Here is a 24,559-nt window from a genome sequence, read left to right as displayed (position 1 = left end):
TTGTACTTGTCTGTTTCCATTTCACAGTTTCCATGAAAAAAATAGGGAGAATATACCCAAGTAAGAACTTGTGTATTGCAGTCAGGTGCAAGATTTTTTGCAGAGTCTTGAGGGACTCTTTCTGTTGACCATGAAGAGACCAGAAACAGTCTTTGGCATGATGTAGGCAGTGCTGGGAAACAGAGGTCTGTGGGGCCATCAGCTTGGTCCTGAGTGGCTCATAGGTGGCCAGGGCTCTGGAGGAAAGCTGTCTGTCTTCTTAGTAACACTGTTTAAAGTTACTAGACACCTAAAAGAAACTTCTCTCCCCCCTTCCCCCTCTCCCCCCCCCCCCCCCCCCCCCCCAGTTCCTGGTAACTTCCAATTGAAAATTTCCATGACTGGATATTGAATGAAACAAAAAGGAAAATTTGATTGCTATCTGTCACACTCAAGCTTCTAAATGCACAGCTTCCATCTTAAGCATGGGGTAGCTAGACAGTGCTTTGGTTTAAGATCCTAAATATAACAATTGCTTCTATGAAAGCAAAAATTCTGAATGTGCTTAGTTTTCAAGAGTCTTTTCATTGTGTTCCTCAAAATTTGCCACTGCCCAAAATTTATGGTAGTAGAAGTTGAATTCTGGTAATGCATTAATTTGGACTAAGCAGTTAGTCTGGATTGACAACTTATGCTTTTATTTTCATATGTAGTATGCAAATTAAAAAGTTTTTGTTTCTCTATGATAAGCATGCATGCTCTCATTTCCATAAATCTGAAAGCTTTCAGTAGATTAAAAAGACCTGAGGAAATGCAGCTGGATTGATTACTTTGAAATTTTGGCTTTAATTGTTTCAGTAGCTTTATCACTTAAAACCACTTTACTGTTAGAGGTAAACTTTATTTTTTTTAAAGTAATGTTAAAGCACATTGAACAATAGTTTTCACTGTTACTGGTTCAACTCACTTCTGGATTAGCAGTGCTAACCCAGTTTGTGTATTATTTTCCTAGGCTTCAATTTATCATTTGCATTTCATATTATTTTCTTGATATTATGTGAGTGTATGTCAAGTTTTTCCTGCTGAAACTACCAAAAATAATTTTCTGTAAAATGACTTGTTTAAACTCCGTTTGGTTTAGCAAACAATCCAGTGAAGTAGCCAGTTTTCATGATTAGACCATCCTGCATCGGCTGTAAACAGTCCTGATGAGGAGTGAAAGGAAGCCAGATGTCCCAAAGCTGCTCTGGTGCAGACATTAATGAACCTCTGTGGAAACTCTTCAGTGTTCTCTAAGCTCTTATTCTTGACTAAAGGGCTGGTTTGGTTGTTCCCTAGGGATCTTCCCTTGGAAGGCCGGTTCACTTCCTGATGGGCATCACAGGATTGATTTTAAAAAGGCATTCTGTTGTTTGTATAGTCATTTGCTTTTGGAAAAGGCAGGTCATTACTGACACTTTCCTGGAAGAGGTGCAGTCAGAATCCCAAGGACCGCCACTAGGCTTGTGCCAGGAAACAGGTGTGAGCCCAGTCCGGAGGAGCGGCCTGGGTCATGTGGTGTCGGAGCCACACCATGGGCAGCCCAGCCTCCGGGTGCCTGACCAAGGCAGAGGTGTTCTCAGCCCTGGCTGTACCAGGTGGGTCATCTGCAGTTGGTCACAGGTAAGGCTGTCCCTTGGTTGTGGGGCAAGGACAGGCCCAGAAGAGCTGGCAGCAACCAGTTGTCCTGCTGTTGAGATTTTCATACAGACATTGAATGTATGCCGGCTTTCTCAGCCCTGGTGGTTCGTGCTGCAGCCCGTGGTCCTGGAGCCAGCATCCTGACTCCTGCCCTCAGCAGGTGACAGCAGAGCTAAAATCTTCACAACAGGCCCATGGAACTTAGCTTTACTCTGCTACATTGATCAGGCATTGATTATCATTTTTCACTTCCGATTGACCCAAATAGACTTTGAATCTTGACTGAGTCATTTGTGCAGATGTTCAAAATCAATGAGATCACCTGGTGAACGCTAAGGGCCATTCCCAGTTAAAATACAGCTTCAGCATCTCCTTCAGCTGTGGATGATGTAGGGGTTGGATGCACACAGGAGGACTAACTCAAGGATGCTCTGTCACCCAGTGAGCTGTTGCCTTAATTTTCATCTGACAGCACTTTATGTACAAAGGATTGCAGGGAGTTGAACCAAGTATGGAAAGCCAGCTGTTCAGGAGGTAAGACAGAAAGAAGTCACAGCCCATCTACACCGAGAAAGCAGAGCTGGAGCTTCCCTTCAGGTGGTAAGTGACCAATCAACGTGATTATAATTTTATTTTTTATGTTACGAAAGCTATATGCAACAAGCCTCCACCATTGGAGTGCTGTCACCACAAATGCTGGCAGTAAAGCCTGATGATCGGAATGGATGAACAGAGCCAAGGAGTAACCAAGATGAGTTCAGTTTCCAGTGTAAACATCTATGACAGGTTTAAGTAAAAAAAACATAGTCCAGGCTCAGAGCTGACACACTTTTTCAGAGAACCCTTGATATCAGGGCAGGCTACTGCAAAGCTGCTGGCCTGAGAGCGGTGTGGTGGTGCACTGGTACAGACAAGGACAGTATTTACATCCATCTATATTCATGGCACAGGGTGGACTCCTAATAGCCTTCCTGCCAAACCTTGCTCAATAGTTCATTTGGAGAACCATGGGTCAGCTTCATTTATAAATGTTCAGTGTTGCACTCTGCAGTGGGAAAGTGATTGAAACAGCAAAGTGCTATTTCCCGAACTTCTGTGCTTCTATACTTTCTTGTCTGCTGTGTCATCAAGTTCAGCTACCAGCTCTGAGGCTCAGGTTTTGTTCTACCTAATTGCCTGTGATAAGGACTACAGAATACAAATATAAGTATTGCTTATGGTACTTTGGCACCGAAGAGCTTGCTGTGTTGCCACAGTGGGAAATGCTGGGTAATAACCAAACTTTATTTGCCAAATAAATGTATTTTGTTGAATCAGCTGCTTTTCTTGCAGCTGCTTGGAAGAGAGCACTTCCTAGGGTGAACCTTCAAAGGTCAATATCTTCCTGTTCAAAACAATTCCTGTGTGTGATGGCTATCATCTTCCTTATCTGTTATCTCTGTCCCTGCTCTGCAGATGCTGGATTTGGGGCTGGCCAGAACACTTAACCCTGCACCCCAAAAAGGTTAATATTTAGCCAATCCCCATTATGTCCCTTCTCAATTAATAAGGTGAAAATAGAAGCTGCCTTCTCACTTGAAGATTTAATTTCTTTAATTTCAGATCAGTTTCCTCCTCTATACATAGAGACCTTGCAGACTTTGATGCCTGGGGGTTCTAAAGAGGACTTTACACAGGCTCTCCAGGATTTAACTCCAAGCCAGTGGTGAGATGTTGCCTTAGAGGGGGGCCACAATGCAGTCAGAGGACCCCACCCACCCACCCACCCTCTTCTAGATATTATATATTGCATGATGGTACCTAGTATTAATCCGGACTAGCCCTCCGCACAGCAAATCTCCAGGGTCAGATAATCCCGTTGCAAGCTGTCCCTTTCCACCCCCGGAGGGCCCTGAATTAGGTCAGACGGGATTAAATTTGCGGTTTATTTATTTATCTAATTTTTTTTTTTTTTGTGCTGGTTACACGCACACTCAGCCTCGGAGGAGGCGGGGAGGGAGGCGGGGAGCGGCGGGAGCTTTAGCCGATGGCAGTGGCTGATGCCCGGCGGCGGATGCCAGCGGCAGCCGCGCGATGGCGAGGAGCCGGGCGGCTTACGAGTACACGGAGGCGGAGGACAAGAGCATGCGGCTGGGTTTCCTCCTCATCGCCGCCGGCTTGCTTTCCCTCTTGGGTCTGGGTTGTTGCTGGCTTCGCCCGGCGCTGCAGGAGCGGGGCGGCGGCGGCTCCGCCAACTGCACGGTGCTGGCGGTGCGGCAGCTGGGGGAGCGCTTCGCCTGCACCTTCTCCTGCGGGGCCGCCTGCCGCGGCACCGCCCGCTACCCCTGCCTCCAGGTCCTGGTCCGCACCTCCCGCTCCTCCGCGCCCGCCCTGCTCCATGAGGACGAGCGGCAGCTGCGCACCAACCCCAAGGTGAGACCCTCTTCTCCCCAAATGCGGGGCGGTGGTCCCGCCGCGGCGGTCGGTGCCCTTTCACCGCCCCTGGCGCCCGCCCTCTGTTCGGTGCGGGTTTTTCTCTTTGGGGAGGTGGGGGGTGGTAAGTGAAGTGGGGGAACATCCGTCCAAAATGCTGCTCTGCTTGTTGCTCAGCAAAAAGTAGTATATCTCTATAGTGCATATCTATAAACATAATATACATTGTACCTCTATATTTATATGTTGTGTTCATATATATATATAGCATCTCAGGGAAGGTTTAGGCTCGATAACAGGAAAAGGTTGTTCACCCAGAGAGTGGTTGAGCACTGGAACAGGCTCCCCAGGGCAGTGGTCACAGCACTAAAGCTGACAGAGTTCAAGAAGCGTTCGCTCTCAAACACATGGTGTGATTCTTGGAGCTGTCCTGTGCAGGTCCAGGAGTTGGACTTGATGATCCATGTGGGTGCCTTCCAATTCGGGGTATTTTGTGATTCTACATAGTATAATGTAACATACCCTATATGTATATTGTATAGTATGCTATATAGTGTATTACACTATCCTGTATACCAAGTATGATTCATGCACGCACACTATACACACACAGACACACTCACAATTCTTCGCGACCAGCCCCATTTCCAGTCCGTCCCGCCCGCGTCCGGAGCGCAGCCCCCGGGCGGCAGCGCAAGGAGAGCAGCGGAGGCTCCGCTGCCGTTCCCCGGCCGCTCCCCCCGGAGCCCCGGGACGCCGGTGGGGAGACGAGGAGAGACTCCTGCTGCCGGCGGGGAGCTCTGCTCCAGCCGTGCCCGGTGCCGCTGGGTTGCGCGTCCCGGAGGGTGGGGTGCTTCTCAGGGCCGCTTCCCAAAGCACACGGAGAAATGTTAATGGAGCCACTGCTGGCGGGGCGCTGGAGAAGGGGCTGCACCGAAACAGAAGTTTCCTCTATGCTGTTTTGATTCTTAAACTTCTCCATCACCCACATGAAAAACGACCAAATGAAGAAGTTGTGAAAGTTGCATCTTCCAGCAAACTGGGGAAGTCTGAAGGCAATGTGTGACTTGTGCTTTCTCTAAAGGCAGTTATCCTGCCTTCTCCTTTTTCTTTTTATGCTGGGTAAAGATGGCCTTGACAGCATGTACCTGAGTGGAGGAGATCTTATTAAGTAGTTTGCAGAAGGAAAAAAAAAGCTGTTGGAATCCTCCTACCCCTGAAAGAACTTGAAATTGGGAGTGTACTGGAGAAGGAAATTTCAGCTCTTTGACTGAGGTGTGGGTGTAAAATAGTGCCAAGGGTTGTGCTAAGCATGATGCAGGGGTCTGCTGGCAGGGGCCAGGAAGCGTGCTTGGGTGTCCAGTTGGGATGTACAGCCTTGCATCTTCCCAGTCATACCTGCACTCGTGCTCTGTCCCTTGGATGGCAGGTTAAGTTTCACACACGGGGTTTGAGGGTTGTTTTTTTCCCCTTGGCAGCTTGGAAGGGTGGTTGGGGCAAAAATCAGCAGAGTAAGTAGCAGGATGGTAAATCTGACAGGATTTGGATTAAATTGTTGGCACCACTCAGACGTTATGAGTGATGATGAAGATGCAGTGCTGGATGGTGCTTGATTGCAAAGAAGATGAAATGTTGGCCTGTGAGGGAGCTTTGCAAACCTTTCCCTGGGAGTGCTGCTGCCAGGCACCCTGTGGAGAGGGCTGTGGTGGCAGAGGTGTGCTGCGAGTGCCCCAGCTGTCTGAGCTCCAGGACTTCTCTATACATCTCTCCATTTTCAGGTGGGCAGGGAGGAGTTGGTAAAATGCAGGAGACAAGCTACCCATTTGATACGGGGTGAAGAGGATGTGGCCCTGCAGAGGGTGCAGCATGGCTCTCCCTGAGCATGGCCCTATGGCTCTATTGTGGCCTCCTCCAGCAGTGATGGGAGGTGGGAGATAGGAGGCAAGAGCTGAGCCCTGCCACCAGAATGCCTGGACTCAGCAACTCTGGCAGCATCCACAGGTTCAGCAGCGGCTTTCAAATTGGACTACAACCACAATACCTTTCTGCCTAGTCCAAGTGTTTTGTTTTGGTTTTACTTCTTGATCCTATTTTCTTCTGCCTTTCTGAAAGTGTGGTGAGAGAATTGCACCTGCCCAAGGGCTGAATTGCAATTGCAGAGAGGCAACCCATGCTTCGGAAGTAATGCCTGTATATGTCACTCAGAAAACTATTTTTATTTACCAATTAACTTTATGTTAACTATTAATAAGGAAACAGGGCTGTGTGTTGGCAGTGTGTGGTGCTTTCCTGCTTTTACAAATATAAGCTGTTTTCTTTACCTTCCAGCTTGCATCTCTAGGTGTGAGCTGTTTACCCTGGGATATTGATTGCTGAGGATTAAATCTGATTTACCAGATGAGACCAAGCAGAAAGGATGCATTTTTTTGATGTAGCTGTTTTCTTTGGTAGAAATTGAATTTACCTTAGTAGAAAACTATGTAGAAAAAAATGTGCTCTAGTTGTTTTCCCTACTTTAAGAAGCTTATGTAAAACAAATACAAAGTAAGAAGAAAAGTTGGTTAGGTCTCATCAAGAAAACGCACCTTTGTAAGGAACTGACGTCTGTATCTGTTGCTTTGGTTTTCCCTTTTTTCCCTGTTTCAGTGTCTGTGAAGGCAAACAGTCATACTCTCCTTGAATTTTTGTTTTAAAGTCTCACTGTCTTTAAAAACTTTCAGGATTTTATGCTGAAATATCTTCGTTAGAGCAACAGAGTAGAAATCTGCTGGATTTAATGCTCAGGATCCAGTATGCATTTGTGAAGATGGGAGCTTAGGGAGCTGTTTAACCCTTCCTGTTCCCATCATGGTTTTGCCCTATGTTTCCTTGTGTTCATGCACTTAGACAAACATGCAACATGCTAATCAGTTCCAACCAGCTAGAAGGGGAAAAAAAGACCAATTTTGTTTTCAACAGTCTTTAAATTTTACTTTCTGCTTAGCTGCTTCTCTTTGTAGGGTAGCAATTTTCCCCTGTAAATCAATAGTGTGGAAAAGGCATAGTTCAGGCTCCTTACAACACACAACAGTACTAAATCAGTTGGTAGCTTCACTCCCCCCAAAAATCCCCTGTCTTTGAGTAAAAGTCTTCTGCTTTCTGTAGTAGAGTGGGCTGACATATAAACATATCACAGCGATGAATCTGTCTGTTCTAGTGAGGAAAAACCTTTTTCTAGATGTGGGGGAAAGAATTTTTTTCTTCTCTTTCTTTCTAAGATAATCACATCATTGTACAGCCCAGGACTCATTTTAGCTCTTAAAAGATTATATAGCTGGGTCAGAGTTAATCCAGGAATGTATATATAAAGCACCGGACACGATTACATTTGTGTTCAGTCTGAGTGATCTGTGGATTTCTTTTTTTTTTTTTTTGATTGCTGTCTCAGAGGAAGAAATTTCATTGGAGTGACAGTAGCCTTTCTTCAGCTGCCTTGATAGCAATAATAATCTCTGAGATAAAGCTTAAGCAGGATTAATTCCAAAGTCAATTTGTTGCTCTCACTCTCTGGCCATCAGGTACGTTGGTGGCACATACAGCCAGCGCAGGGACCAGGCCATGAGTCTGGCTGGGGAAAATGACAGGGGAGTCTGTCAGCTGCTAAAAGGTCTGATTTGTGGGTTTTTAGACATTTCCCTTCCTACATTGCAGTTAAGTGTAGGGTTGGAAGAAGTTGTCCACTGTTTTGCCCAAGAAACTTTTAGGGGAGTGACTGGTAAGACAGATGTTAGCAGCTGAGCAGCAGGACCTAGTTCTCCCCATCCTTGTCCGTGGGCAGGGGACCAAACCAGCTGCTGCTCCTTGTCTGCACTTCACACCTGCCCGTGCTCCTGTCACACTTCTGTCTGTAACAGCTCCACCTGACAAGATGATGTGCAGTCATGTCTTCTGTGCACTTGTAAATAGGATTTGGCTTAATTTTTGGACTCTCTTAAATATGACCCATGACAGAGGAGGTTTCATAACAAAATATAACTTCACGATAATTTTGTGAGAGTCTGGTGCATTTGGTGAAGCATTCAGATCCGTGTTTGGGCTGGTGCCTGTGACAGGCAAACTGTGCAGATGCTGCCTAGCAATTCCTCTGGAAGCAGCACCAGGGGCCATGGATAAACCCTACCACCCACTTGTCTCACCGGGGGCACCATTCCCAGCCTTAAGCCTCTGTGAGGGGTCATGGATTTGGTCACTCCCAGTGGGTTGTGCTGCTGCTGATCATCTGCGCTGACAGATGCAGGTGGAAGCTAGACATGGTGCTCAGCTCCAATTCCCTCAGTACACTCAGCCCCCCTCAGGAGGGGGCAATTTTTTGTACTAATGGAGCGAGCCCACCTGCTCATGTCCTGCCCCAGTGGGATGGTTGTGGCAGTGCTTCCGGCCTTCCATGCCATGAAGGTAACCCAGTAGTGAATGGAAACACTCACTCACAAAGTTAGGAGAAGCTCACATATTGCTTGGTGTGGTGGGTTCACCCTGGCTGGACTTCAGGTCCTCACCAAAGCTGCTGTATCACTCCCATCCTCAGGTGGACAGGAGAGAGAAAATGTTATGAAAGGCTTGAGGTTGAGATAAGGACAGGGAGAGATCACTCACCCTTTACCGTCATGGGAAAAATGGACTTGACTCAGGGAAATTAATCTGCTTTATTGCCAATTAAATCAGAGAAGGGTACTGCATAAATAAAATCAAATCTAAAAATGCCTTTCCGCTACCCATCCCTTCTTCCTGAGCTTAACTTCACTCCTGACTTTCTTTACCTCCTCCTTCCCACCAGGACAAAGGGACAGGGAATATGTGCTGTGGTCAGTTCATCACGCATTGGCACTCCTTCCTCTTCACACTCTTTCCCTGCTCCAGTGTTGGGTCTCTCACACAGGAGACAGTCCTCCATTACCTGCTCCAGTGTGGGTCCTTCCCACGGGCTGTAGTTCCTTACAACGTGCTCCAGCATCGGTCCCCCACAGGATCACAGGTCATGCCAGGACCCTGCTCCCACGTGGACTTCCCTCAGAGTCACAACCTCCTTTGGGCATCCCTTTGTTGTGGTGTGGGGTCCACCATGGGCTGCAGGTGGATCTGTACTCCAGCTCATGTTGTGGGTCTTTGCTGCACCAAACAGATGGTACGTGCTCTGTCCCATAGCTCACCAGGAGCCAGGAGAATGGTCCTCAACATGTCACTTGGAAACTGAGTTTGAAGTCTTGCTCCTGAATGACTTTGGTTTGTCTTCTGTTGGGCTGACTTGCTTCTACTTTGGGCCCTGATGTCTCTTTGCATTTGAAACTTTCTTGGACTTGTCTTGTAGTCTGCAAAGTCTGTCTTTTTTAAAATTAAAAACGTGACTGAATTAGGCAAGAATTAATCTTTGAAAAGCATGAAATGCAGCCTGGAACTTAAACCATAGTCAAGAGTTCATGCATATGTTCTTTCTCTGTGATATGGAAGAATATCTGCCCTCATGAAGTGTTCAGAAGGACCAGAAATCTTCCCAGGCATCTGCTGAGACACTGAATTGGGATCATCCAGAAGCAAACACAGATACAAATCCTACAAAACGCTGGTGTAAAGATGTATTAGCTGTTCACTGACATTTTTACTGGTGTCCTAGCTTGCTTTCAGTTGGCATTCGTTTATGTTTTGATGCCAATATTTCATGCCATGTCTTGCAAGGGAGGACAGCAGAATTAATGTCTCAGGAACTGCTTATTGCCAAAGTGGAAGTTATTTCATGTTCCTCCATCAACTCACAGCAGCAAAATTTGTGAGGTTATGATTCCCTTTTATCTGCCTGCTGACTCTTTGGAGGGTGATACAGCTGGTCAAGCAAAGTGCCCTAGAAGTGTAGAGATCCACTCCCTGTGAATCTGAAAGGGACAAAGTGCACCTTGGATTGGTGGGACTATGCTGGCATCCTGGGGAGGCGAACAAGCTCCAGTGCTTGTGCAGCAGCTGATATGTTCACACTGGGATTGCTCCTTGGGTGTTCTCTGTGGCTCAAGACCTTTGTCACATTGAGGTGATGTTTCAGGGCGGCCCCTGGGATTCATATTTGGACAGGGACCACTCCTCTCTTCAAGACTGTTAATCCTTAACAGGCCGAAGCAGAGAGGTCACATCAATTTAAGGCAAGACCCCAGGTGTCTCCTTTGCATTTTTCACATGAAGATAAAGAGGAAGAGGTAGAAATACATCCAGCATTCTTTCTGTCAGCTGGGATTACTTGTGCAGAGAATGATGTGAAGTTTGAGTTATGGAAAATATTCACTGTTGTGCCCAACTTCCAGGTGTCCCTCCTGTAGGTACTGGCAATACTCCCATACACTTTGGCATGCTTTGGCATGCCAAAATACAGAAGCGTTGCCTGGAGAAACTGTCTTTGGGCCCTTTTACATCTTCCATACCAAGAAAAATCCCTGCCTTGAAAAACTCAATGTTTTAGTATCTTCATATTGAGCTAACAGCATGGGGACTGATGGGAAAAATATGTGAAGTACTCTGTGATTAAATGTCCTGGGAGACTGTTAAAGCTTGATACTTGTCTGTTCAGAGAGACATCTCTTGGGAAAAGAGATCTCTCTGTTTTTTTCTAAGCCTGAAACTCAGGGTGGGGCTAAACAACAGTTCACTAGGTTATGAACTTTGTGAAGGATTCAAGAATATTTTGTGGGGGTGGAAGGTCTCTGAAGGATCCAGAGAAAGTTTAGCCAGGAGTGGTGGGGTGGTTGCACTTTCATAGCAGAGGACAGCAGTAGGCTCAGCCAGGAGGAAGAAACATTTCAGAGGATAGAGGAAATACTGGAGCCAGTATCACAGGAATAGGAGTTTTGAGATAGCTGAGTGAATTTAGGCAAAATAATGTATATTGGTACTTAGCTGTTTTGTCTAGTTCTGCATTTTGTGTGCTGGGTAAATAGTGGCTGGTTTGGGGGCTACCTACAAGCTGGGGGCTTGGGATGAGCAGGGTGGCGACTACAGTCGGACGTAGGCAGTGAGTGCACAACTGATGGGATATGGTGCCATTTCCAAAGCAGGACATGCTCCATAAAGGAAAACATCAGGGTGGAGAATGTTGGAAGTGCTGGACCCTGGGCCAAGCAATGAGGAGGGGACCAGCTGGGATGGTGCAGCACGTTGGTGCTCTCACGGGGACAGAGCAGAGCCAGCAGTGCTCTCAGGTGTCTTCGTGCCAAATTTGCTGACTCTGCCCAGCTGCTGCAGAGATTTATGTGAGTGTGGAGGAGAAAGAGGCATGTTTGATGCTTCCAAAGTAGACAACCAAACCAAAACCACTGCTGAACAAGGAATACTATCTGTGATAAATCCTGCATTCTGGTTTCTGAAGTAGACTGGTGGTACTGCTCATTTCTGTCCTTCATCATCATCAGTGGGACAACCCTTGTTAAGGATCATGTAAACAGGGAACTAAAGGGAGCTCTGTGCCATGGCAACACCATGTGAAAATGGGGATCCTTGCATGTGGAAAAGGTAGGTTTCAGTTTGGAAGCAACAAGGAAGACCTTGCAGATTCTTTCAGTCTGAAGCCTGCAAGACACTGGCAGCAATGGCAGGTGTTGACAGAAGTGGTCAGATTTTACATGATCAGGGAAATAAAATCCTGAGATTTCTCCCTTGCCCTTGGAACGGCAAATCTTCAAGCTGTTGTATGGTGGACATGGACTTGTAGGTCTGTACGTCTTAGGTATAGCGTGCAGCTGGGGACAAGGTAGGCCCCTGTGAAACCTCAGCAGAAGGAGAAGCAGCACTCACTGGGCACAGTGAGTGATCTTTATTCTCATGTTAGAGAGGGTATCCCTCTCCTGGTTGTTACTGCCTTCAGGATACTGTGGAGAAATTAATGTTGTGATCACATGTATGCATGCCCTTAGGGGTTTCCCACACCCTTCACCTCCTGCTTCCTCATCCTTCCTAAGTAGGAGTGTGTTGGGTTGACCCTGAGTTGATGGACAGTCTTTAAGACCAATTACGCTTCTCACAATTTACATATTTAAACGGCACGGAAAGGCGGGACTTCCCTTTTGGTCGGAGCTCGCCTGCTGGAAGGTGGGGGGGCTCCGAGCCTCCCGGCCCCGCTGGGCCGGGCCGGGCCCACTGCCCCTTTCCCCCTTTCCCAACGCTGCGGCACGGACCCTGGGTCACTGAGGGGGACTGTCCCAGAGCCGCAGGCAGCTAAAACCAGCCATGGACTGCTCACAGCTAAACCCATCCAGCGCGGCTTCTGGGGACAGGCGGGTCCCTCTCCTCTCCATGCGGAGCCGGCGGGAGCCGGCAGAGCCTCCTGTCTGCAGCCAGCACACTCCGTGCTGAACTGAAGAGGACACCACGCAGCCAGCAGCACAGAGGGAGCGAGGCTTTCCCCACCGTAAAGCCCGAACAAGAACACGCTTCAACATGGCGGCTTCAGAGTCAGAGAGAAAGAGAAGTGAGTCCCGTGGGACGGAGCTGAGCATGGCGATGGGAGAAAAGAGGGCGGTGCCGCGATTCTGGCGCGCAGCTTAAAAGAAACCTTCTTGCATGCCGTGGTAAGAAACTGTAATACCACAAACTGTTTGTCTCTTTAATCCATTTGAAGAACATGGGGGGGGGGGAGTGGAGAATCAACGTGTGCCTATGAAGTTTGTGAAGAGTGCCTATGCCAGGCTATATAGAAGCAGTGAGAGGCTGTTAGAGACTTGTGGCGAAGAAAAGCCTCTGTGTGCAGGCCAAAATAACTTATCCTTAAAAAGATGAATAACCCCATGTGATGGCCCATGTTCTGTAGTGTGAAAGAACTGTGAAATTCTTCATGGGAGAGATGTCTACACGTAGCAGACTGTTTGTTTCCGGGCGGGTCTGCTATTGGTGGCAGTTTGGGAACCACGTGCAACTGAAGGAAAACCCTTTTTTTTCCTTAAGCATAAGAGAGAGACTTTTCAAGAACTACAACACTGACTAACATCCCATGTTCTGTTATCCCTTGTGTGAGGTGGATAAAAGGAGAGAAGTGCTGGAAAGGGGGGGGGGGGGGGGGGGGGAGAATTTACTTTAATTTTGTTTTGTTGTTTTCTCTTTACTTTTAATTCTGTTAGTAATAAAGCTCTTTCATTGTACTGCAACTGTTTAAGGTTTGTGGCCTGCTTTGCTTTTCTCCTAATTCTTATCTCACAGAAGGAAAATAAGTAAATAATGAATATTTTGAATCAAAACCACTACATTTAATTGGTGTTTCTGCCCGGTTTCAAACTCAACCCGCTACATTTATGGTGGAGAATGCGGGCAATTAATGAGCGCTGTGAGATGAAGATTAATTAGGAGAAAATAATAAGCAAAGCAAGTAGAAAGTTATAAAATTAAGTAGAATAATAGAAGAAATTTGCTTTGTAGTAGTGGTAAAAATTCTAGGGGTGGAGGTTTATGTAATTTGTTTTCTTTTAGCTCTGGTTTTGCTATTTTAAGTAACTTTTGGATATGTAAATTTTGAGAAGCGAGGGGTGGAATGTGTTGGGTTGACCCTGAGTTGATGGACAGTCTTTAAGACCAATTACGCTTCTCACAATTTACATATTTAAACCGCACGGAAAGGCGGGACTTCCCCTTTTGGTCGGAGCTCGCCTGCTGGAAGGTGGGGGGGCTCCGAGCCTCCCGGCCCCGCTGGGCCGGGCCGGGCCCACTGCCCCTTTCCCCCTTTCCCATCGCTGCAGCACGGACCCTGGGTCACTGAGGGGGACTGTCCCAGAGCCGCAGGCAGCTAAAACCAGCCATGGACTGCTCACAGCTAAACCCATCCAGCGCGGCTTCTGGGGACAGGCGGGTCCCTCTCCTCTCCATGCGGAGCCGGCGGAGCCAGCGGGAGCCGGCAGAGCCTCCTGTCTGCAGCCAGCACACTCCGTGCTGAACTGAAGAGGACACCACGCAGCCAGCAGCACAGAGGGAGCGAGGCTTTCCCCACCGTAAAGCCCGAACAAGAACACTCTTCAACATGGCGGCTTCAGAGTCAGAGAGAAAGAGAAGTGAGTCCCGTGGGACGGAGCTGAGCATGGCGACAGGAGAAAAGAGGGCGGTGCCGCGATTCTGGCGCGCAGCTTAAAAGAAACCTTCTTGCATGCCGTGGTAAGAAACTGTAATACCACAAACTGTTTGTCTCTTTAATCCATTTGAAGAACATGGGGGGGGGGGGAGTGGAGAATCAACGTGTGCCTATGAAGTTTGTGAAGAGTGCCTATGCCAGGCTATATGGAAGCAGTGAGAGGCTGTTAGAGACTTGTGGCGAAGAAAAGCCTCTGTGTGCAGGCCAAAATAACTTATCCTTAAAAAGATGAATAACCCCATGTGATGGCCCATGTTCTGTAGTGTGAAAGAACTGTGAAATTCTTCATGGGAGAGATGTCTACACGTAGCAGACTGTTTGTTTCCGGGCGGGTCTGCTATTGGTGGCAGTTTGGGAACCACGTGCAACTGAAGGAAAACCTTTTTTTTTCCTTAAGCATAAGAGAGAGACTTTTCAAGAACTACAACACTGACTAACATCCCATGTTCTGTTATCCCTTGTGTGAGGTGGATAAAAGGAGAGAAGTGCTGGAAAGGGGGGGGGGGGGGGGGGGGTGGAATTTACTTTAATTTTGTTTTGTTGTTTTCTCTTTACTTTTAATTCTGTTAGTAATAAAGCTCTTTCATTGTACTGCAACTGTTTAAGGTTTGTGGCCTGCTTTGCTTTTCTCCTAATTCTTATCTCACAGAAGGAAAATAAGTAAATAATGAATATTTTGAATCAAAACCACTACATTTAATTGGTGTTTCTGCCCGGTTTCAAACTCAACCCGCTACAAGGAGGCTTTTTAGCTACCTTCCCAGTCACACTTTTTTTCTGTTTGCAGCTCCCAATTTTAAAGGAATTAAAATTCTGTGTGTGCACCTGGAGCCTTGGTGTCCATACATCCTGCAGGGGGAAAAGCCTTTGTGCTACCAGAGGGTCAGTTAAGCTGTGTTACTCAGTGTGGTTCAACATCTCCTAGAATGATTTCCTGTATGGATGCCTGGTAAAAATGGGAGGGATTGTGCTTGGACACTGGACTCTGATAGTGCTGACGCTTGATTCAGTGCACTACTTGTTTTCTATTGTTTAGCTGCCTGTGGCTAGGAGGTAAGGGTGGTGTGTCAAAGACTTGGAAACAAGGTATGTGTGTGTGTGATCCAAAGGAGAGCCTCTGAAAGCCCAGTCCCAAGGGCACCAAGCTGGGGAAGGAATTTCACTTGATCTCTGGGCTTTGAAGCAGATGTCTGAGGGTGAGATCTGCAGATAGCTCAGCTGCATGCTCAGCTCTCCTTGACTTCTGTACAGCAGAAGCAGATGCTGAACCTTTCTGCTGAAGCAGGGCTGTGAACCTTTTTGCTTGTTTGCCTGGGTTGTAACAGTGGGAGAATACCTTCTTTTGTAAGAGGACATCAGCCAGATACCCCATCACCTGGGAAAGCTTGCTGGACTCTTCGTGCTATTTATTAGAATGATACTTAAAAAACTTGTGATTATGTGCCTCACTGAAAATAGGAAGTTATTCAAACCCAATCCATGCAGCCGGCTAGAAATATATCAAAAAGAAATGATTATATTCACATTAATCATGCCAAACCCCAAGATGTTATGAGGTGGTTTGGTTTAACAGTGGAACAAACATGACAAAGCCTTTGTTTTCTTTCTGAATGCTGTTATATTCTTTTCCAGTACCTGCACAGTATAACTAGCATTTGAAGTGAAGTTTAGCTAATATTTCTTTTTTGTTTCTTTGGAGCTTTTGTTTATTATTCTCTGTCCATTTCAGTCATGCTGGTATCATGAGGAAAATGCAGAGCAGTGATGCCCTGTGTTCTTGAGCACAGAAATAACTCTGTTTTGCAATGTGTCTTGGCAGTGTTCATACATCCCTCCCTGTGCAAGAGACGATCAGGAGAACTCTGAGAACGTCACGTACAAGCAGAAATACTGGAAAGAGAAAGTGGGTTCTCAACCATTTACATGCTATTTTAATCAGCACTTGAGGTGAGTAATCTCCCTTTGGCTAGGCAGGAGTGCTTATGTATCTGCTTAACAGCTGTCCATTGGTTCTATTTGAAATTATATATAAATGCATGCATATGTATATACACATGTGCAGACCCCCTCCAGAGTGATGTGGTTTATCACACAGAGCTCAGTGCAGAACTTTGCAAGACAGTTCTGTTGATGAAAAGCTATATGGAAAGGAAAGGAGTATTTTTACCACTTGAAGTAAAAATAAAAACTCTGAGAAAAGTTTTCCTTAAAACGTGCAAGTTTTATGGCAAAAAGCATCTTGGCTTTTAAGACTCAGATGGCAGATTTCTGGTGTGCGTAGTAACGTTCCTTTCGTCCACAGAAAATAAACCCTACTGTGTTCATGGAAGAAAAGGGAACATCAGTAAATACTACAAACTAATTCAGGAATTGTGTTCATAGAGGATTAATGGATCAGATACGCGTAATAAACAGCCACAGAACTGCCAGGTTTCATACATGCTTGCAGAGCAGAAAGTCATAACCTAACGCATCTCCCCTTCTGTTTCAGTTCTTACTTTTACTGCCAATGTTGATGTGACTTCCATGTGTATGAGAGTGACATGTGGTTTCCTTCCTTCAGTAAACAAAAAGAGGAGGGATTCCTTTTTCCTGTCCCTTTCTGGTGGTGATATGCCAGGAAATAAAAGGAAATGTGGTGGCAGGATGAGGTTAGTCCTATCCCACAAACACTTGGAAGTTAAATAGATGAAGGAATAGCTCGTGACTTGCAGGTGCAATTCAGGGCTCAGTGTGGGAGTGTTGGCACCAGATATTTAAGTTCAGAAAGACAAACAGGAGGAAAGTGGATGCCAGTGTGCTCGGGCCTCGAATGAACCAGGGAGCTGGAGCAGGGTGGCAGGCAGAGAAATGCCTGACTGTCCTGTGGGTGTCTTGCTGAGTGCCTCAGGGCTTCAGGTTTGTCCTAGGCTGGCTGTAATTGTTGTCTCCCAGGAGAGACTGTAGACCTGGTCAGCATGCATAGGGTGTGTTTGTTGTTCCTGGTTAACTCTTCGCAGAGGGACACCATCAAAGCTTTGTAGCAACATTTTTTCCTTTAGAGGGGAAAAAAACATTATTTACAGCATGCAGAGGTTAAAACTTAGGGCACCCTGTGTGATGACATCAGCCCTGTCAGGCACCTTCTTGGGTGTCCTCTGATCCACAAGGTGCCAATGCTTGGATCTGCTAACCAGGAGCCGAGTTATGATTTTGATTTTTCTGGGCAGGCAGGTGTTGCCAGTTCCTTGTGCTCCTGGGAACTGGGACTTGCAACAGCCACTGTCCGAGTGAGCAGGAGAGTCAGAAACATGGGATTGTCTGCAGGAGAAGTCATGGCTAGGATACATCTAACCTGGTGTGGAAAGGATGATGTGAAAGTTAACTTTTTTAGTCAGTGGAGAGAAACTGGAGCCTTATATCTTACCCCATAGTAAATGCCTGATACAGGTCAGATGCCCAGAGGTGCTTATTTCTGTCCTGTAAAGGAGCGTAGGGTGGTACGTGTCCAGAGCTATGTGAGCTGATTCTCACATCACATTTAGGCGAAGCAAAGACAAAGTTTTTCTGAGACTGCATGCTACCTAGCGTCTGCCGTTTATGTAAGCCGGCGCTGAGGATTTGTGCAGCGCTCAGGCAGAGTTTTTCCTTAAAGATGCTGAATCCTATACTGCTAAAAGTTCTTGCCAGCACAATGGCTGCATTGAAACACTGCCTTTTGCTGATCCTACAACAATTCATACACAGCATAAGAGTGGCTCGCTGCCAGAGATACTAGAAGATAGTCTAAGCCGAAGTGTGTAGCCCATCTATTTTCTTCTGAAGATAGCAATGAGCTTTGGGAGATAAGTTCTGCTGACTAGGAATGTGCTTGCTTGGCTATACTTTTAGAGCAATGATGACTAAGCAGCCTGTGAAGCCGTAAAAAGGAACCATAACAAACTGAGGGAAAAGTCTGTTCCCTTCAAAACAGAAGTGTGCATACTTTCTGACAGTATTTTTTTCACTGTGTGGATAAGCTAACTGTTCTCTGCCAGTCTGTATAAAACATATTATAACCCCATGTCTGTCCCCTCAGGGCCCCTCTCCCAGGGCTACATGGCAGGGGGGAAGGGACCCCTACACATCATCTCCTCTTCATTGAATTTAGTTCAGTTTCGTTGTCAAAATTGTTGCTGCATGCAGAGTGTACTGTTGAGTAACATCTCCCTTCAGTTTGGTGGTGCATGTTTCAACAAGTTACTTTGAAAAGACAAAAAAGGGGATGCCATTGCAGTTCAAAGTTATACAAGAGCATCGAGAAGCAGACTCGGCAATTTCAACCATTCTTAGTTTCTGTAAATCAAACTGCCCAGCAAAACCAGCTGCCTGAGATTTATCTTAGGGAGCCAAAGTGCAGCTTAGCTTAGAGCTCAGTGCTTCACTGAAGAGCAAGGTTTTGCTTTGCCACTGTGGGCACCTACCTTTAGTGTCCCACGCTTCTCTGACAAGCTTTGGGACAACGGGTTCAAGTTGCATGGGGAAGTTGCTTTTCTGGATCTCTGGTGAAGGTGCCTGTCTGTTGACATGATGATACCCCAGTCTGAAGGAAGCCCTGCACAGCAGAAACCAACCTCCAGTGCTTCAGACCCCCAAATAAAAGACAAATTCAGATAAAGTTCTCAGGCTGTTGCCAAACGTTTGAGAAGGCACTGAGCTCTTGGGCTTCAGTGTTCTGGATCTCACACCAAGTGTCCCGGCGGTCCGCAGTCATGACCTCAGCCAAACAAGGGCCACAGCTCTATGCCCTAAAGTGGGACAGGTGCAGGAACAGGCAGGATGGGGGAGATCTTGTTACTTTATTTCTTCATATTCCTGGTCTCATTGACATCCACAACAAGAAAAAAAGAGAGAAACTAAGATTGCCATGAGCTCAGACCTACTGTCTCATGCCATGCAGAGACAAGCAGAGCAACCTGTGTCAAGTAATTTCTTATTAGTGGCTGATCTATGGGGCTTTATTGCATTTTAGTTCTGGGTTTGTCCTGTACACAAGAACACTCTGTGTTTCCTTTGCTGTGGCACAGCAGATGAGCCAGCCACACTTTAACCTCCCCCGTGTTTGCTGCAGGATGCTGTACACAAATTCATCAGATATTTGAAGAGCAAACCCTCTCAAGTGACTAATGACAACCTGTATGTTGTTGGGGTACCCTGCAGGGTTCCCACTTATCTCAGAATAATTATGTGTATAAGCCAAGGGTGCTCAGGTAGGAGGGCTGCTCATCCATTAATGTTGGAACATAAATCTTAGTTTTCTCTGTTACTTCACAGTTTTCTAAATTAATTCCCTGCACCTGTGGAGCAGTGCTTGGGCCCGAGGGGGAAAGGACTTTACTGTCAGTAAGACAGTGTGCTGCCTCTGTGTGCAGCCATCCAGCTGAGGATTTGTGCATCTTGCAACAATGAGGGAAAAAATGACTGCTTGTCAGAGCGAAGGGATGGGAATATCTGGGGGAAAAAATCAGTGTATTACAAACGTCATTAAATCCAGATTGTTTGAATACAAAAATATTTGTAAGGTTTCCCTATCCTGCACCTCCACCTCTGTCAGCTTTTGTTGTGCAACATAAGGTACACAGTGTGGTTCGTAAGTGATGACTGAAATGTTTATGAGCCTGTAACCTTTTGGTCCTACATGACTTCTTGGTAATCCCTGCACTGCAATTCTTCCCATGATGTTCAGTAATTGCTCTGAAGGCTCTGATAGAGGCCTGTTTTATCTGATGTCTGTTTGAACTACTTGGCAGAACCTAACAGGGATGTGTTGTATAATGCAATAACTAAGCCAGTTAGCCCTGCTCAGAGCTCCACAAGGGTTTAGCCTGGAGCTCTAAGTCCTGCTACTAATAAGTCCTGGTCTCACCTTTTAGCAATGAAAACAAAATTCCTCCCTCCTTTTCTGTTCAGTGAAAGGGAAAGCTGTGTTTTCAGGGTTAAGGCAGAGACATCTTCAGGGACTTTTTTTCCCAGTTTGTTTGTTCTTTCACCCTGGGACCACTGCTGGGCACTAATGGTGTTGCACAGTGCCCACCACTGCTTACAGCAAGAACCAGGTCTGAATGCCTGAGCGTGGCTTGACATTATTGGGGGGTTTCCCCCTTTTTCCCCCTAGGTGTCTTTCTTGCTTCTGCTGCTGTTTTGTGCATGGGTAACTATTGCAGCTGGTGTGGCCCCACAGATGGGGTGCATCCCCTCAAGAGGCTTTGCATTTACTGGAAACCTGAATGGCAGCACTGCTAGAAAGAAGAGATTGCCAATAACCAAGCTTAGGGGGAATATGTGCAACCCCTCTGCCAACACCTTTGAACTGAAGTACTATATGAAAGTCGCAGAGCAAAGACAGGTTTATTAAAGACACTGTACTTACAGGAACAAGGCAACAAATTTAATTACATCTGCTGATTTTCACAGGGAAAAGAAAGGTGTTTCTAGGCATGATGTACCTCCTCTGTGCTCAACATCACTGCCTCAGTACCAGGGGAGTGATGCTTTTAGGCTTTCCAGCAAAGACAGATCTTTACCACGAGAAGTCTTCCCCGGGGACAGAGCACCTTTCCTTTTCTGGTTCCGAGTAAAACAACAAGCCCTCAGACTGTGGGAGCAGGCAAGTCACCTTAAAAAAAGTAGTCAAAACTGGTAGCTTTGCCAAGCAAACCCAAAGAAGTTACATTACTGTGTTTTGAGTGCCACAGAATCACAGAATACTCTGAATTGGTAGGCATCCACAAGGATCATTGAATCCAGGTCTTGACCCTGCACAGGACCATCCCCAAGAGTCACACCATGTGCCTGAGTGCATTGTCCAAATGCTTCTTGACACTGTCAGGCTTAGTGCTGTGGCCACTTCCCTGGGGAGCCTGTTCCAGTGCCAAACCACCCTCTGGGAGAAGAACCTTTTCCTGATACCCAACCTAAACCTCCCCTGACACAACTTCAGGCCATTCCCTTGGGTCCTGTCACTGGTCACCACAGAGAAGAGATCAGTGCTTGCCCCTCCTCTTCTCCTTGTGAGGGAGTAACTGCAATTAAGTCTCCCCTCAATATGCTCTTCTCCAGACTGAACAAACTAAGTGACCTCAGCCACTACTCATACGGCTTCCCCTCAAGGCCCTTCACCATCCTCATGTCCCTTCTTTGGATGCTCTCCAACAGCTTAACATCTTTCCTATATTGTGGCACCCAAAACTGCACACAGGAATCAAGGTGAGGCCACACCAGTGCACAGGGACTCTTGCTGTACCTAAGAATAGCAGTAATACCCATCTAAACTCAAACCTCATCCCAAGACTTAATTAAACGCTCTATCTTTGACTCTTTTCCAAAAGGGAAAATCTTTTAAATTACTAAGTCACAGTCACACCTGTAATGAGTGTTTGACATCCATTGCTGCTACCTTTGGTACCTATGTTTTTCAAAACATTTAAGATTCAGTCAAAAGGATATCTTGCTTTCCCCAATCACATTTTCTTTCCTTTAATTGAATTCAATTTTCTAGTTTTTTTGCTTGCCCCTTGTTTTTGAAGTAACATCTGCTTAAAAAAATACTTAAAATTCAATGTCACTAATAAGTTCAGAGCTGTGAAGATTGAGTGTTGCCTGCTTATGTCCTCCTTGCCAACTAGCACTCTGTTATTCACAGGTGGTGGTACAATAACTATGAGGGGGCAGTATTATACCTCTTGTGAAAGGATTTTTCTGTTCAGGTGCACAGATTGGTGACTTTGCACCCATAAAGTTAATAGTACTTTATTCAATTTATAGTCTCCACCTGTGCCTGCTTATATATTTGGAGGATTTTGGATGTGCAGATTCATGCGCTCCACTATTAAATACACCTGGGATTCTTTTGATATTTTTTATGCTGCTGCCGTTCAAATTTTATAGCTGAGCTGCTCACAATCTGAGTTTTATTCTGCTCCTTACTACAGAACCAAAGAGAGATCTATGGTGCCAGCCTTGGGCACTTTCAGGCTGGCACAGTGCAAAGGATTGTCCATACAGAAATTTTGGGTGAGAGAAACCCCCAAATGCAAATGGAGGTGTAATTAAATCTGGCCTCAGGTGTAGTGTGGCAGTCTGGCTCCAGTAGCTCCTCAAGGATGGATAAAACTGCAGATTTGCAAACATCTCCATTCAATCTCTCAGTGAAAGAAAAAGAGTTCCTTCTTTTTCCCCTACAGAGAATTCTTTCTTAGTGCTGCTTTCTGATCAGGACAAAGCTATAGTGGGAGAGACAGCAGAGCCATTGAACAGGTATCTGCTCCCATGTGCCACTGGGTTAGGAGACCTTCCCTCCCAGGACACCCCTGGAGGAGGCTGGGTTGCCAGGATTTTAGGCTGTGAGGTTTGTTGCTCCAAGAAGTGTCAGGTGGAGCTGATGAAGCAACATGAGATGGGAGTGTTCGATGTAAGTGAGGACCAGCATGAGTCAAGACTACAGGTATTTTTCTAATTGGAGAAAGTTCTGTTTCTCTCCTTTGCAGATAGTTTTCCAGCAGACTGCATGTCTCTGGCTGTAGATGGGAAAGCAACAGCAAAGTGCAAATACCACAAGACTGATTTAATAACTGTTAAACTGCAAGGGAGAACAGAAAGAGCCAGAGATGAGGAAAACCTGCCATCACATTTCCCAAACAAGATCCCAGACTTGGAAGAGGCAGATGGACAACAGATCTTTCAGACATGTGGCACAGCTAAATATCCAAATGTCTTGAGATGCTTTCTCCTGCTATTCTCCTCCTCTGTTTCCCTTTGGAAATGCATACACCTGTCACAGACCCAGCCATGACTGTGTATTAGATGATGCTGGTGGAGGCGTGGAGGTTCAGACCTTTGTGGGATTCTTGCCAAAGTGTTCCCGTAGGAGCCTACTCAAGTCTACTGAGGCACTGCTGTCTGCTGCACCAAATCACAGCTTATTGCTGAAACAGCCACCGCTGGGAAGGAGATGAGGCCACCCTGGGGCAGGCTGTAGTCCTCTTGGGGATAGATTTCGTGCAGGCTGCTGCCTGCCAGTGCAGCTGGGCTAGCCCGGGCCACCAGCAGTCCAGGGCTGACCAGTTGGATTTGTCTCTGCCAGACCCAAATCACAGCCAGGGCTTCTGTCATCAGGAGCCTCCATGTAGCCCCACGGACACACCAGTGCTCAAAGCTAAAAGCAAAGTTTTAATTACTGTTTAAATCCATCTCACAGGGCCTGATAACATTTAAGGTAGATAAGTATAAATGCTGCCTGGTGTTATGTTTCTGCCAGAGTGGTTTTGCATTCCACAGTCACAATCTACTGTATCTCTCATGGCTGTTTGTGATTACCACATTCCCTGGAAGACATAAAGCACCAACACTTTCTTTCTTTCTTTTTTTTCTTTTTTAATCCAAATGAACTCGTTAGCCTGTAAACACTGCAAGTGGAATGCTCTCACAGTCTGTCATGAGTGCTGGTGATAAAAACACAAATGAAAGCAGTGAATGAAGTGGTCCACTTAATCATTTTCTAACACTTTGGCAAATAAAGCACCTTTACTCTTACCATGTTAGATGACTTCCACTTATGATGAATTGATCGTATCATGCTGATTTATATTTTCTCCATCTTCTGTTCCTCCTCTACACAGGCCAGATGATGTGATGCTGAAGCGCACCCATGACGAGACTGTTCTCTTGCACTGCTTCCTCTGGCCCGTGGTGACATTCCTGGTCGGAGTCCTCATTGTGGTCCTGACCATCTGTGCCAAGAGCTTGGCTGTCAGGGCAGAGGCAATAAAAAAGAAGAAACATTTGTGAATGGCAAGGCTGCTCATGGAAAAGAAAAACCTGCAAGAAGATGTCAAGTGGGGCAACCTGACACACCTGCAGGTCTGCGGGGCACCCAGCTGCGTCTCCTTCCAGTGTCTGATCTGTGGTGGAGTTGCTCTTGTCTCAGGATTGTTCTTGGGAGATTGCCCCATGAAATGCCAGCTAATTGCTTCTTCTGCTATGGCACTAAATAAGTAAAAAAAAAAAAAAAAAAGAAAATCTACACTGCACCAAATATGCTGTGTCAGAAATTGAGACCGTTTATAAAACTCCCTGATGATGTTAATTTCATCTCCACAAAGTGATCTTTGTTAATGTTTAATACTAAATATTTAAAATATTTACTTTAGTTAGAACATATTTCCAAATGAATAAAGTTTGATTCCTTTGGGGGTTTTAACTTCCGGGGGTTTTATTTTTTTGTTTTTCTTTTTTTATTTCTTTTTCTTTTTCTTTTTAAGACAAACATAGCATTGTGCTGATTTGGTTTTTATTCCACTGTGTAGAATAATTTTAAAATTCAAACTTTACCTTCTGTCTAGACAAAAT

At 46.0% G+C, this 24,559-nt stretch overlaps 1 protein-coding gene across 1 annotated transcript; it reads left to right on the top strand.

The window, feature by feature from the left end:
- The first annotated feature begins 3,634 nt into the window (after positions 1-3,634).
- Positions 3,635-24,241, top strand: KCNMB4 (potassium calcium-activated channel subfamily M regulatory beta subunit 4). Its single transcript, XM_048302302.1, has 3 exons — positions 3,635-4,071; positions 16,014-16,141; positions 23,830-24,241. The coding sequence occupies exons 1-3, from the start codon at positions 3,733-3,735 to the stop codon at positions 23,996-23,998; spliced, it is 636 nt and encodes a 211-aa protein (XP_048158259.1). The 5' UTR covers positions 3,635-3,732; the 3' UTR covers positions 23,999-24,241.
- The last annotated feature ends 318 nt before the right edge of the window (positions 24,242-24,559 follow it).

This window comes from Corvus hawaiiensis, chromosome 4 (assembly GCF_020740725.1).
Source record: "Corvus hawaiiensis isolate bCorHaw1 chromosome 4, bCorHaw1.pri.cur, whole genome shotgun sequence".
NCBI lineage: Eukaryota > Metazoa > Chordata > Aves > Passeriformes > Corvidae > Corvus > Corvus hawaiiensis.
This window is presented reverse-complemented; position numbering and strand designations above follow the sequence as displayed.